Below are 14,971 nucleotides of genomic sequence, written 5' to 3' on the forward strand. Positions count from 1 at the left end.
GTAAGTTAAAAACTCTACATACCTACATTACTCATGCAGGAGTATGTAATTCTATCAAATTTACAGAACTCGGCATAATTTTAAGATGACGTCATCACTTTTTCGGGACATAAACGAAAAAAATTTAATTAAGAATTTACCATGCTTACAATAACCTTAAAACGTTCGCAAGATTTCAGGTCATTTGGTTTTGAAATTCCAAGTTAAATTTTTATAAAATGTACAATTTTGATTTTTTCCAAAATCTTGGATGTCTATGATAAAAAGTCAAAACAGATGTAAATTTTGGAGATGACGCCGTTCTATTGTTGGTGCGATGATCAGCCAAATTTTATTTAGAGTTTTACCATCTGCACGATAATACACATATAAAATTTTACCTTAATCGACTTTCGGAGATTATCTGTCTTGTGATTTATCATTCCATTCATATTTTTTAGTTTTGCTTAGAGGGAGTGTCTCAAAAAAATTAATCACTGAGTCAATTTATTTTATTGATTGAATCAAGAATTGCAAAACTGAATTTTGAAATATTGCAGACGTTTTGAAGTTACTGTTTGACATGGTACGTTTTTAATCAAAATATATCTGTTTATCAAGCCCAAAAACTTGATGACGTCATATCAAGATTGTGCCGAATAAATCCTATCTAAAATGTGCAAAATATCATCAGTAAATTTTCGTAATTTATCATTGCATTCATATTTTTTAGATTTGCTTTTACAGTGACTCAAAAAAATGTATGGGTCAGTCAATTTATTTTAGAGAATGACTCAAGAGTTGCAGAAATGACATAATTAATATAATTCATAATGTTTAAATATGATAACTATTAATATGTGATAATTAAACCGAAGACCATTTTCCTAAGAACACGAGGTTAGCAAAAACAAAGTAGTTTGTTTAAACATGGTTAAATTAACCCCGAACATGTACAATTTCTGAGCGAAAATATGAAAAATAATTTTTGGAATCTCATCGTGACGTACGATGACGTCACTCTCACGTGAGCTACCTGATAAAAGGTCACATTTTTCGGTTCTCTGTGTTTAGTTTTGATTTCGGTTTGGTGGCAGCAACATCAGAGTCCGTTTTGGCTTAAAAGTAGGGCTCTTTTCACGAATTTCTAATTTATTATTAATAAATATTAGTGAAAATGTGTTGCATTAGTACTGTGAACACGAACGAAGATGGATATTTTTCCGAACAGAACCGAAAACACGGTAAGTACGACTTCAGTTTTAATTTATCGGATTCCATGATTCGTTCACTCGACAATGTTTAAATTTTGGGAAAATTTTCGAAACGATTGAAGTCGGTTGATCAAAGCTATACATTTTCACGATATAAATTAATAAATTTTAAACATAATTAATATCACTTCTAATGTTTAAACATGATAAGCATAAATATATATGATAATTAAACCGAAACTCGTTGTCCTACAAGCCCGAAATTATTAAAAACAAATCAATTTGTTTAAACATTGTTAAATTATCCCCAAAAATGTGCATTTTTCCGGCCAAAATATGAAAAATAATTGTTTCAGACACTAAATGTAACCCATGTGCCATACATGTTAAGTGTGTTATATTTTCATAAAACACCTTCAAATTACTACCAGTTTTGGTCATGTATGAAGCACCATCTGATAAAAACCATTTAATTTTTTTGTGTTCAGTTCCTTTTGGCTACAATAAAGCTACAAATTAACAATTAAATAAATTATAATAATTTCACTGCTTAAAATTATCAATAGCACACCCAATGATTCGTTTGTAAATCTCGAAATTGTGTTGCTATTCGTATTATCAAGTTGCTTCAAAGCTAGTAGAAATGGACGGCCAGTTTCTACAGAAGATAACTTTCCAATTACTAAATGGGCTATGTATCTTCCTAATCTGTCCGTCGTCTCATCGACGCTAATCTATATACCTATTATTATTGCCAATAGAATTTCTAATTTGTTTAATTACCTGTAAATTATAAAATTTGTGTAAAAAAGTTAAAAAAAAAAAAATTCTAGTGCTCACCATATCGTAATCTCTTGGTAAATATTTTTTTCTCAGAGTGCTTTCTGAGGGTAAATGCCTTCCTGTATATTTATGCATACAATTTTTAAACTCAGGACAACTAACTTTATTCCATGGAATATTTGCTGCGGTAAATGCCCTACATAAATCGGTGCAAAATTTCATAAAATCATTGTCGGAACTAATGTTTAATAAAGTCTGTTTACTGGATTTATTCTCGTTACTTTTATGTGCATCGCCACTGCAGTGTTGTTCAAAGTGTGATTTTTTTTCGCACTTAAACTAGGAAACAAAAATGTGAACATAATTCAAGCTTCAGTATTTTAAATGTTTACTTACTTAAGACATAAGCACCAAAAGAACCACCAAAAAGACGAGTTGCATTTCGAGTAGTAAAATTTTTGTCAGAAGTTATGTTGGTATACAAATCCATTTGGAACAATTTTTCTTATCTTATCCTTTATAGATACCTAACCGTTGTACTTTCTACACTAGCTATTAAGGTGATAAATCCTTGACAATTAAAATTGTACGATGAATTTTATTGACTAATGAATCGTAATTGTGAGATTTCTTGCTTGGATCATTGCATCGTGATTTGTCGTCAATATAATTGTAAACAATTTTCGTTTTATGTCTTTCAGATAGAGTATGTAGATGTTCTAAACCTTTTTTTTTTCTGTAAACACCTGCCATTTCAACATTGTGTTTAACAACTTATTTTTTATCTATGTTTCTGATTTAAAAAGTTCCAAAAAGTATGTGAAATATCTGCAGCATTAAAAGAACTTCGTCGATTTGGAACTTTTTTAAGTAAAAATATAAATTTAAACACTAAATATACACTTGATTAAAACTGAAAACTGGATAATTCTAGAAGAAGAACAAAACACCTAGACAATTCTGTTGTAGACAAACCAATAAATTTGATTTATAGCACTTTATATTGTTTTATACGCCCTCATACGAATAAATTAGGTAATAACTGAACTAAAAATAATCTCACGAAAAACACTAATTTGAAAGCCAAACCACAATAATAATTGAAAAGATTAAAGTTTTACGACTAATAAATTATATGTAGAAAATAGAAATAATTAATACGGAATAAATTATTTAATTCAGCGATATTTGTACCCATATTACTCAAACCTGCACGTTCTATGGTACAAAATATTGTCTTCAAATAAACAAATAACACTCTAAAGTAGCTGTTTTTAAGTCTTTTCTAGTATATGACGTAGCGTAAAGTTTATCCCGATACAATTATGTATTTACTTTTATTGTTAAACTAAACTGGTTTATTAAAAAAGATTAGATAAAAGCTATAAATGGAGGGTAATGAAGTGCACAAGACATTCACCATGAGATCTACTCTGGTAATTTTGGTTTTGTGTTTTTGCAGAATTTGGTCATCAAGTTTGGACGGTAATTTCTAATTTAATAACAAACAAATTATTTATAGATATGACAATATTTTTTTAAAGATGAGCGTATAATCGATGGAGCAATTTCCAGCGACGGACAATTTCCATATGCTGTGGCATTTTACTACTTCCTAGAAGATGGTAGACATTTCTGCGGCGGTTCTCTTCTAGACGACAAATCTGTTTTGACAGCTGCTCATTGTCTTGAAGGGTAAAAATCTATGGTTGTTTCAAGATACGAATTTAGGTAATTTTGTGTTTTTCATAGAGGCACCCAGTTTGTTATCCACCTGGGAATTAATAAGTTAGGCGAAGCTGAAGATAGTGGTTTGGTGATAAATAGTACCAGTTACGTGATACATCCAGATTATAACGGAACAGTTCTAAACAATGATATCGGAATTCTTTATTTAGAAACAACTATTAGTTTTTCAGGTAAAATACTATAAATACCAACTACCAGAACGAACAAAATTGTGATCCATTTTAGATAAAATCCAACCTGTTGAACTACCAACAGAAGCTCTTGGTCCCAATGAAGATGTTTTTGCTTTAGGGTGGGGATCAGTTACCGATGGTACCTACATTATTTTGAATTACTATATTCTTACAATAATATAATTTATAAAATTTCAGAACAACTTCTGCCTTCAAATGATCTTAGCCATGTTTCTTTGACCACAATTTCAAACGCTGTGTGCCGTAGAACTTACGGTGATTTCATTCAAAACAATATGGTATGTTTGGTTGGAATAGGGAACCAGGGAATATGTGACGTAAGTTTTCTAAAATTGCTTATATTCTAATTTTAAATAATATTTCTCAAGGGCGACAGTGGTAGTCCACTCATACAAATTGCTTTCGATGGAAGAAACATCCAAGTTGGTGTAGCAAGTTTCTTTGGTGGATTAGGATGCGAAACCGAGCACCCATCAGGTTATACGAGAACTTTCGAATATGTGGAATGGATTAGAAATGTCATAGCGCCAGAATCAACTCCAGAACCTGAGCCAACTCTAGCGCCAGGGTCAGCTTCTATCATCACTTCACTTGTCTCTTCCGTAATGTTATTGCTGCTTGTCGTTTTATATTTGTAATTATGAGGTTAATGCGGGTTTTATTTATATCGAGTATCCAAAATGTGTATTTTTTTATTAAATTGATAAAGTGCCTTCACTATATTTTTTTACCCTAAATTTAAATTTAAAAACCCATCACATCTTCTAGTAGAAAAATAACTGATGAGTCCTGTAAGCAACATATTGTTACGTTAATCGGTGAATAAAATCGGCGTGGGTTAAACTCAACAGTTTATTTCTTACTAACTAGAATTTACACGACTAACTATTATAGGGATTATAAAATAATTCCGGCACAACTTCTCTTGACTCAACTATCTGAATAATAATCGTTCCCGACGATGGCCGCTATTTAAACCCGTACTTCCTTCTAGATGTCAGCGATCGGGATCTTTCCGGTGTAGAGCTTGTTAATAGCAATTATTGTTTCAATCCTTCTTTAAAAATAGAAACTAAGAATTCGATAATCAAAGAATTTTGGTACCTAATTAATTTACAGTCACTCGATTGCAGTTGTTAACTGCAAATGATAAGATATCATTGATAACTTTCCATAGTTTTTCGGAACTTGACACCACCCGCCATGTTATCATTTGTGCTATGGATTCTTGTATTCGTTACATATATCTTGTGGGTGCAAGCAAGTAATAACAGTAAGTGACCATATTTACCAAAATATTTTTAGGGTGGAACTAAAAAATAAATAATGTTTAGATGGACGTATTATTGGCGGTGAAGAGTCTAAAATTGAAGATTTTCCTTACATGGCCGGATTTTATTACCTCAAAGACCAAACCAGGCATTTTTGTGGAGGTTCATTGTTGAATGATAAGTGGATTTTAACAGCTGCTCATTGCATTCAGAGGTAAGTGATTATTGAATTATGAACATCTTTATAATGTCGGATTATAGTACCAAAGTCTTGAAAAGTCTAGGAAGGAATAAATTGAAATCAACCAACTTCCTACGTATGACGTCTTGTGTATATGTGCCACACCCTGATTACAATCCACGAGACTTAGCAAACGATATAGGTCTCATTTTATTAGAGGTACCTGTACACTTCTATGGTTAGAAATATCTAAAAAAATGTTTGTTTTTAATTTTAAATTTTAGATCAGATTCAGCCGATTAAACTATCAACTCGAACTCTTCTTACTCCAGAAAATGTAACCGCCCTAGGATGGGGTGCGACAAGCCATGGTATAACAAACAATGTTTAAAAAACTCAAATATTTTTGTATTGTGTTTCAGGTGCCTCTCCACCTGTAATGAAGTTGTCCCATGTATCTCTAACCACAATAACCAATAGCATGTGTCGCAGTATTTACAACTGTTCAGATATCAGTGATAATATGGTCTGCGCTGTTGGTATTGAAAACGAAGGAATATGTCGCGTACGTTATCGATAACAACATTAACTTCTTAAATAAGATTATGTTAAAGGCCGATGCTGGTGGACCACTAGTACAAGTCGATGCTAATGGGAAAAGTGTTCAAGTTGGGGTGATTATCTTTCACTCCGCAACAGGTTGTGAAGATAACTATCCTTCAGGATTTATAAGATCTGCAGATTACATTGGGTGGATCAATGAGGTAATACATGAAACTATAGTAAGTACAACACAAGAGACGACGACACCATTAGAGCCCACACAACCAGGAGATTTACCATAATGTTCCCAACAATGATTTTAGTGTCACTGATTCCGCTCATTTAACCCTCAACAATACACATAGAACACCAAGTTACGAGCGTATAAGTCATAACTTACGTAACCCAATATAATTTTTTTATTCTGTACAATTTATAATCTTCATTTAGACATGTATTAAACTTGCTAACTTTGTCATGAAATTTACTTATTTGTTTTTTGAAAACTTTTCATTTTCATTTTCCTGTAATGTTAAACAGTCAATGTCAACAGTTAATTGTATTTATGATTGTTAAATCATCAGCGTACATAAGAAATGGATAACTAAAACAAGATTTTACGTCGTTTATATAAACTCTAAACAGTAGAGAACCAAGGTTTGACCTCTACCTCACACCAGTACATACTGGAAATGTGGAAGAGCTAGACCTTTATACTCAACATATTGATAACGATTACTGAGAAATGATCTAAACAAATCCAGCCGACTAAGTTTACACAATAAAATTTCATGATCTGCTATGTCAAATGCTTTTGTCATATCTGTGTATATTATGTCAACTTGCATACGATTTGCAAGCGCATTTGAGACAATTTGTGTAAATTCACACAAATTCGTGCATATGAAGCGACTTTTCACGAATCCGTGTTGTTCATTAACAACTTCTAATGAAAAATGACTATAAAGAATTTTGGATAAAATCGTTTCGAACAGTCTTGCAAAATTACTGGTTAGTGCTATTTGTCTATTATTAGTAGACAGCGGATTTCTGTCGGGCTACGTCACGATTTTAGTGGGGACGCGCTGCATCGCCGGGACTCAGTAGCGGGTGATAGGTAATCACTGAATTTAATTGTCACTTGATTCCATAAATACAATTAACGATTTATTAATCAAACGGCTAACTAAATGAGAACTGGAATTAACAGCAGAGTGCAACGAAGCAGTGTTATTCTAATCTCAAATAAACGAAGTGCAGCCGGTAACTGCAATGAATTCCCATCCCGTACGAGCCGTACCGAGTTTGGCCTTGTCTAGCCCGACAGAAATCCGCTCTCTAATTATTAGATACCAAGTGTATAGTACTTGTTTTTAAACCGGAATGTCTTTTGCTGTGTTCCATAACGAAGAATAGGTGGACCTACTTAAAATTAGATTAAACAAGTAGTATAGTGGTGACATTAACGCATCTTATGCGAGTTTTGATTAAAAATCCTGATACATTGTCAATTTGATGTAAACCCATAAGTTGTTTGGACCAAAAGGTCGAAAAAACGAAACGGACGAAAAGGATGAAAAGGACGAATGACGAAAAGGACGAAAAGGATAAAGAACGAAAAAGACGAAAAGGACGAAAGATAAAAAGGACGAAAAGGACGAAGGACGAAAAGGACGAAGGACGAAAAGGACGAAGGACGAAAAGGACGCAGAACGAAAGGACGAAAAGGACGAAGGACGAAAAGGACGACAAGGACGAAAAGGACGACAAGGACGAAAAGGACGAAGAGGACGAAGGACGAACAGGACGAAGAGGACGAAGAGGACGAAGGACGAAGAGGGAGAAGAACGAGAAGGACGAAAGACGAAAAGGACGAAGGACGAAAGGACGAAAAATACGAAGGACGAAAAGGACGAAGGACGAAAGGACGAAAAGAACGAGAAGGACGAAAAGGACGAAAAGGACTAAAATGACGAAAAGGACAAAAAAGACGAAAAGGACGAAAGATAAAAAGGACGAAAAGGACGAGGGACGAAAAGGACGAAGGACGAAAAGGACGAAGGACGAAAAGGACGAAGGACGAAAAGGACGCAGAACGAAAGGACGAAAAGGACGAAGGACGAAAAGGACGACAAGGACGAAAAGGACGACAAGGACGAAAAGGACGACAAGGACGAAAAGGACGAAGAGGACGAAGGACGAACAGGACGAAGAGGACGAAGAGGACGAAGGACGAAGAGGGAGAAGAACGAGAAGGGCGAAGAACAAAAGGAACGAAATGGACGAAGGACGAAAAGGACGAAGGACGAAAGGACGAAAAATACGAAGGACGAAAAGGACGAAGGACGAAAGGACGAAAAGAACGAGAAGGACGAAAAGGACTAAAATGACGAAAAGGACAAAAAATATGAAAAGGACGAAGGACGAAAATGACGAAAAGAACGAAGGACGAAAAGGACGAAGAGGACAAAGGATGAAGAGGACGAAGAACGAGAAGGACGAAGGACGAGAAGGACCAAGGACGAGAAGGACAAAGGACGAAAAGGAGAAAAGGACGAAAAGGAGAAAAGAACGAAAAAGACTAAAAGGTCGAAAAAACGAAACGGACGAAAATTACGAAAAGGATGAAAAGGACGAAGGACGAAAAGGAGAAAAGGACGAAAAGGAGAAAAGGACGAAAAAGACGAAAAGGTCGAAAAAACGAAACGGACGAAAAGGATGAAAAGGACGAATGACGAAAAGGACGAAAAGGATAAAGAACGAAAAAGACGAAAAGGACGAAAGATAAAAAGGCCGAAAAGGACGAAGGACGAAAAGGACTAAGGACGAAAAGGACGCAGAACGAAAGGACGAAAATGACGAAGGACGAAAAGGACGACAAGGACGAAAAGGACGACAAGGACGAAAAGGACGAAGAGGACGAAGGACGAACAGGACGAAGAGGACGAAGAGGACGAAGGACGAAGAGGGAGAAGAACGAGAAGGACGAAGAACAAAAGGGACGAAATGGACGAAGGACGAAAAGGACGAAGGACGAAAGGACGAAAAATACGAAGGACGAAAAGGACGAAGGACGAAAGGACGAAAAATACGAAGGACGAAAAGGACGAAGGACGAAAGGACGAAAAGAACGAGAAGGACGAAAAGGACGAAAAGGACTAAAATGACGAAAAGGACAAAAAAGACGAAAAGGACGAAAGGTAAAAAGGACGAAAAGGACGAAGGACGAAAAGGACGAAGGACGAAAAGGACGAAGGACGAAAAGGACGAAGGACGAAAAGGACGCAGAACGAAAGGACGAAAAGGACGAAGGACGAAAAGGACGACAAGGACGAAAAGGACGACAAGGACGAAAAGGACGAAGAGGACGAAGGACGAAGAGGGAGAAGAACGAGAAGGGCGAAGAACAAAAGGGACGAAATGGACGAAGGACGAAAAGGACGAAGGACGAAAGGACGAAAAATACGAAGGACGAAAAGGACGAAGGACGAAAGGACGAAAAGAACGAGAAGGACGAAGGACGAGAAGGACGAAGAACGAAAAGCACGAAGGATGAAAAGGACGAAGGACGAAAGGGGCGAAGGACGAAAAGGTGAAAAAAACGAAAGGTTGGAAAAAACGAAAAGGACGAAAAGGACGAAAAGGATGAAAAGGACGAATGACGAAAAGGATAAAGAACGAAAAGGACGAAAAGACCGAAAAGGACGTAAATGACGAAAGATAAAATGAACGAAAAGGACGAAAAGGACATAAAGAACGAAAAGAACGAAAAGAACAAAAAGGACAAAAAGGATGAAAAGACGAAGGACTAAAAGAACGAAGGACGAAAAGGATGAAGGACGAAAAGGACGATTGACGAAAAGGACGACAAGGACGAAAAGGACGAAAAGGACGAAGAGCACGAAGGACGAACAGGACGAAGGGGACGAAGGACGAAACGGACGAAGAACGAGAAGGACGAAGGACCAGAAGTACGAAGGACGAGAATGACGAAGGACGAGATGGACGAAGGACGAGAAGGGCAAAGGACGAGAAGGACGAAGAACGTAGAGAACGAAAAGCACGAAGGACGAAAAGGACGAAGGACGAAAGGGACGAAAAGAACAAAGGACGAAAAGGACGAAGGACGAAAAGGATGAAGGACGGAAAAGACGAAGGACGAAAACGACGAAGGATGAAAAGGACGAAGGACGAAAAGGACAAAGGACGAAAAGGACGAAGGACGAAAAGGACGAAGGACGAAAAGGACGCTTCTTCCTAATTTTGTTTTTTATTTCTCTTGTGAACCATACTGTAGACTTAGAATTTCTAAATGGTTTCGTTTGTACGAATGTATAAATATATACTTTGGTTCAGTGTGGAAGTAACAACATTCATCATCAGCATTGTTGATTTCTAGTAGTTCGTTCCATGTTTTGTGCAGTAAATTATATAATACAGAGTTATTAGATCACCTTTAGTGCAACCGTAAGTTACATCGATTGGACGATCTGGAGCCAATCGTTGCAGAGATTGCCAAAGTGAGATGACGTGCATCCCCATCTACCAGTGAAAAGAAGTGTCTGGAAACAACGCAGTCTATATCTACTGAAGTGTATCTTCTGTACATCTTCTTGATACAGTGTTCATTTGCCTGATGGTGACATTATTTCTCTTAGGTGTTAAGTTTCGTAACGGGCTGGGGGTGCCCTGAAAAAAAAACCTATTCAGTGTAACACCGTCTGGCCATAATTCTGGATTAATATAATTTTATCTTTTTCATGTGGAGGAATAGTTATCTTAAAATTCGTTTTTATTTTTAATTGAAACTGAAAGTGTTTACATCGTTTTTATTCGAACGTTTTTCCACCTACTGTGTAAAAGGTGTATCAGTGGCGTCGCATCAAGGGTGGTGGATGGGAGTTTGCCCCATTCGAATTTTGATTTGTTTTTTCTATATTTCCACATTACTACGTACCCTACAAATTACCCTATGTAACATAGGAGAGGTCTCAGAATATTTCACTGTCTGATCATTTGCTCTGTTAAAAATTTCCTTGAGTTGTTTTTTCATTCTTGCAATATCGTTGATAACTTTTTAATATTTCTTTCTTCTCTTTTTCCAGGTCTTCTACGAACCGCTCTGCTCCCACGCTTCCGTCTTCGCCTTTGTTATCATTTTCTTTATTTCCTTTTGGCATTTCGCTTTTTTGTTTTTTAACTCGTCTTTGACCTCATTATTCCACTCACTTATATTTGTTATCTAACATAGCAAAAAATTGATATGTCTTTTGACAATTCACCAAATAATGTTTTGTTTTATTTTTTAAATAGATCAAATGACGCAACATCAACTCTCTTTGAACTATATAACTACAACCTTGATAACTCTTGGATGACTCAAGAAAGATTTATTTTATTGCTTCCATCCTCTTTGAAACATTTAATCGTCACAAAGATTTGGTAATTAATTTATTGTTACTCGATTGCAAAAACTTCTAATCTAGTTCTGTTAATTAAAAATGATAAGATATCTTTAACAATTTTCCATGTTTTTTAATTAAATGCTACGCGGAACTTAACAGCATCCGCAATGTCGTCTTTCGTGCTCTGGATTTTCCTATTCTTTCCATATATTTTGTGGACCCAAGCAAATAATAACAAGGGTAAGTATCCATAAATCCCAACATATTTTTTGGCTGGATGTAAAAAATGATTTTAGATGCACGCATTATCGGGGGTGAAGTGTCTGAAATTGGCCAATTTCCTTACGTCGTCGGATTTTATTACGACAAAGGACAAACTAGAAGTTTCTGCGGTGGTTCACTTTTGAATGATAAATGGATTTTGACAGCTGCTCATTGCCTCGTGGAGTAAGTTACGACTCAACTAAGGACATCATTACAATGTCGCATTATAGTGCAACACTGTTTACAATTTATCTAGGAACCAATAATTTGGAAGACGTAGAACGCAACGGACTAGTTCTAACGACTACCGAATATGTGGCACACCCTTCTTACAATGCACATTACTTAACAAACGATATAGGTCTCATAATTTTAGATGCACCTGTACAATTCACTGGTTAGAAACGTGTAAAAATAAACATTTTTTTTTTATTTTTAGATTGTAGATAATATTCAACCGATAGAACTATCAACTCGAACTCTTGGTGATGCTGAAAATGTAACCGCTGTAGGATGGGGAGCAACAAGCAATGGTATTTTAATACGAAAGATTTAAAAAAATATCAAATTTGTACCTACTTTGTTTCAGCGGACCCTTCACCTATGATGGACTTGTCCCATGTGTCTCTGACCACAATAACCAATACTAAGTGTATCAGTATTTACAACAGTCCAACAGTTATCAATAATAATGTGGTCTGCGTTGTTGGTAGTGGAAACGAAGGAACGTGCCGCGTAAGTTAGCGAAAACGGTATTAATTTCTTGAATAATGTTTTGCTAAAGGGAGATGCTGGTGGACCACTGATACAAATTGATGATAATGGGAAAAGTGTTCAAGTTGGGGTGGGTATCTTTCACTCCGCAACAGGATGCGAAGATAACTATCCTTCAGGATTTATAAGAACTGCAGATTATATTGGTTGGATCAATGATGTAATGGATGCAACAACAGAAAGTGTAACAGAAGATAGCACATCGCTAGGACCTACACAACCAGGAGACGGGGCTCCAGGGTCGGCATCTAGTTTAACCATAATGTTGTCTACAATGATTTTGGTTTCATTGGTTCAGTTCATTTAGCACTCAAAAATACACGTCGAACAGTGTAATTTAGTCACAGTTGATATATATATTTCCAAATATGTACTTCATTACTAATTACTATATACAAATAAATAAAGAAACTGTCAAAAATGAATAATTAGTTTTTCTCTGGATTTCGGGCGCCAGATTTTCACTTTTTTGACTTCGGAAGGACCCTATACATATTAAATCACATCCTCATATCAAATCAAAACATAGACAACTTAACCTCTTATTTCATTCAAAAACTGCATTAGACATGTCTGAGTGGTTCAGAAAAAGATAATCCTTCGGATATTTATGATTGCCATTAAAATATTATCAATTAAATAAATTGCAGACAAGAACGACAATAATTTTATTATGACTATAAAATTAACACTTTTGATAACATTTTATTGACCTAAAATACTTTAGTGAACTTACAAAGTATAAGAAATACAGTGCAACAAAATGAAACATATCTTTGTGTTATATTTTTGCTTATCTTTGTTCTTTTGTAATATTCAAAATGGTATGAAAACTTAGCAAAGCTACAGACCTTATACATTAATGAGAATTTAGCCTTACTTTTAGAACAACGCATCATCGGTGGTAAAATTGCTCGAGCAGGACAATTTCCATTTTCAGCAGCGATTTACAAAACCACACCAGATGGTAATTATTTTTGTGGGGGAGCTCTTTACACCACTCAGTGGATTATAACAGCTGGACAATGTGTCGACGGGTATAACCATTAAGAAACTAAATCTAACTATTCTTAACTATTTTTTCAGTGCTACTTTATTTACAATTTATTTAGGAGCAATCAATCTGCAAACTCCGGGATCCGGAAGTGTTAGACTAGCAACAGAGGAGTATGTCCTTCATCCAGAATATAACCCTCTAACTTTGGAAAATGACATTGGTTTAATCAAACTTCGCATGCCAGTGGAAAGAACCGGTAGTTTAATTATGTAATAAATTTTGATATCATCGTAAATCATATGTATTTTAAGCTTACGTTCAACCGATGACGCTTTTATCCTTAAACAATGTGCCGGCAGGTGCAAATTCTCTTCAGGCAATGGGGTGGGGACAAACTACTGATGGTACTTACTGATTTTAACTTTCGAAATGAATCTCGGTAAAACATACTTAAATCATTTGTAGAAAACTCTGGACTCTCAGATGACCTAAACTGGGTAACACTTACAACAATTTCAAACCAAGAATGCAAAATAACATATGGAAATCAAATAACAGATAATATGCTTTGTGTAGTCGGAAATTTCAACGAAGGCGCATGTACAGTACGTTATACTCGTGTGGTTTTAACCATTTTCGAAAACTTAATTACAAGAAATATTCTAGGGTGATACTGGAAGTCCTGTAATGCGATGGGTTCGAAGCGTTTGGTCTGAACATCTTGGCATTGCCAGTTTTGTCAGTGCTAATGGTTGCGAGAGTACCGATCCATCTGGTTACACGAGAACATATCCTTACGTCAGTTGGATTACAAATGTAACTAGTAACTAGCAATAATGCATTCAATATACGAACATGTGAAATTTGCTTATTTTTTTTTTTATTTAAAAATTACGATTTTTACTAAAAACTAGTAAAGCAAATCAACGTTGTGATGCTGAATTACATGATAAAACTTTAAAATCAGTCGGCCCCAGAACGACCTCGTAGTGGCGATCACGCACTCTCTAGAAGGAACGCGTGGCTGCGTGACGATAGCATGGATGAATGGATACAAACATTGACAAAATGAACTAAAAAGTGGACGCAAGAGACGAAAGAATGATCAAAGCAGTTGAAAAGATTAAAGCCCAGAATAAAGAAAGAATGGAAAAGATGGACGAAAAAATGGACACAGAATGGAAAAGATGGAAGCAAAAATAGATAATAAGCAATTCAGCCTCTTTGAGAGATTCCAAATGGGCTTCGAAATAAACAAAAATGAAATAACAAAAATTAAAGATCAAATGAAGGATACGAATAGGAGTTTAGAAGTTATGCAAAATATTGTGAAACAAAACACTGTCTTACTGGAAAAAAAAGTAAAGAAACCAAGAAGTCAGTCCATGAAAATATAGAAGATCTAATGTAGAACACAATGGAAGATCGAATGAAAACTACAGAAGATCTAGTAGAGAGTAAAATGCAGAAATTTGAAAAGTTGATAAAAAAGGCAACTTTTGACAATGGGCTCAATAGGTTTGGAGTCGAAATAGAAATATGAACATTTGGACCAAGGCAGAAAGTTCAAGTCAAACCTAGTCCAAAGAAGACACGGACTACGCCGTTGCATCCGCA

The 14,971-nt window shown here is 35.6% G+C and overlaps 4 protein-coding genes and 1 long non-coding RNA gene across 6 annotated transcripts; 4 read left to right on the plus strand and 1 right to left on the minus strand.

Annotated features, from left to right (window-relative positions):
• Positions 1-1,739: 1,739 nt before the first annotated feature.
• Positions 1,740-2,444, minus strand: LOC135130669 (uncharacterized). The gene is made up of 3 exons (XR_010280827.1): positions 2,373-2,444; positions 2,034-2,315; positions 1,740-1,976 (listed from the first exon to the last, which is right to left on the minus strand). It is a non-coding gene; the product is annotated as an uncharacterized LOC135130669 (long non-coding RNA).
• A 931-nt stretch (positions 2,445-3,375) lies between these two features.
• On the plus strand, positions 3,376-4,632 carry LOC135130653 (brachyurin-like). Its single transcript, XM_064058079.1, has 6 exons — positions 3,376-3,461; positions 3,521-3,671; positions 3,729-3,895; positions 3,951-4,037; positions 4,097-4,236; positions 4,288-4,632. Exons 1-6 carry the CDS (start codon positions 3,398-3,400, stop codon positions 4,555-4,557), a joined length of 879 nt encoding a protein of 292 aa, XP_063914149.1. The 5' UTR covers positions 3,376-3,397; the 3' UTR covers positions 4,558-4,632.
• Positions 4,633-5,110: 478 nt separating this feature from the next.
• LOC135130493 (chymotrypsin BI-like) lies at positions 5,111-6,397 on the plus strand. 2 transcript variants are annotated; one of them, XM_064057890.1, is made up of 6 exons: positions 5,111-5,192; positions 5,254-5,404; positions 5,452-5,609; positions 5,656-5,742; positions 5,794-5,936; positions 5,986-6,397. In XM_064057890.1, the coding sequence occupies exons 1-6, from the start codon at positions 5,123-5,125 to the stop codon at positions 6,214-6,216; spliced, it is 840 nt and encodes a 279-aa protein (XP_063913960.1). In that variant the 5' UTR covers positions 5,111-5,122; the 3' UTR covers positions 6,217-6,397. The 2 variants fall into 2 exon arrangements, with proteins under 2 accessions (XP_063913960.1, XP_063913961.1); XM_064057891.1 differs by having other exon boundaries at positions 5,656-5,727.
• Positions 6,398-11,434: 5,037 nt separating this feature from the next.
• Positions 11,435-12,785, plus strand: LOC135130343 (brachyurin-like). Its single transcript, XM_064057706.1, has 6 exons — positions 11,435-11,559; positions 11,616-11,766; positions 11,814-11,980; positions 12,030-12,116; positions 12,173-12,318; positions 12,368-12,785. The coding sequence occupies exons 1-6, from the start codon at positions 11,487-11,489 to the stop codon at positions 12,662-12,664; spliced, it is 921 nt and encodes a 306-aa protein (XP_063913776.1). The 5' UTR covers positions 11,435-11,486; the 3' UTR covers positions 12,665-12,785.
• A 298-nt stretch (positions 12,786-13,083) lies between these two features.
• LOC135130665 (brachyurin-like) lies at positions 13,084-14,221 on the plus strand. Its single transcript, XM_064058093.1, has 6 exons — positions 13,084-13,181; positions 13,232-13,394; positions 13,444-13,610; positions 13,666-13,758; positions 13,820-13,959; positions 14,021-14,221. Exons 1-6 carry the CDS (start codon positions 13,121-13,123, stop codon positions 14,183-14,185), a joined length of 789 nt encoding a protein of 262 aa, XP_063914163.1. The 5' UTR covers positions 13,084-13,120; the 3' UTR covers positions 14,186-14,221.
• The last annotated feature ends 750 nt before the right edge of the window (positions 14,222-14,971 follow it).

Source organism: Zophobas morio, unplaced genomic scaffold (genome assembly GCF_036711695.1).
Source record: "Zophobas morio isolate AGI-343-1 ecotype UQ-CSIRO unplaced genomic scaffold, CSIRO_AGI_Zmor_V1 ptg000017l, whole genome shotgun sequence".
NCBI lineage: Eukaryota > Metazoa > Arthropoda > Insecta > Coleoptera > Tenebrionidae > Zophobas > Zophobas morio.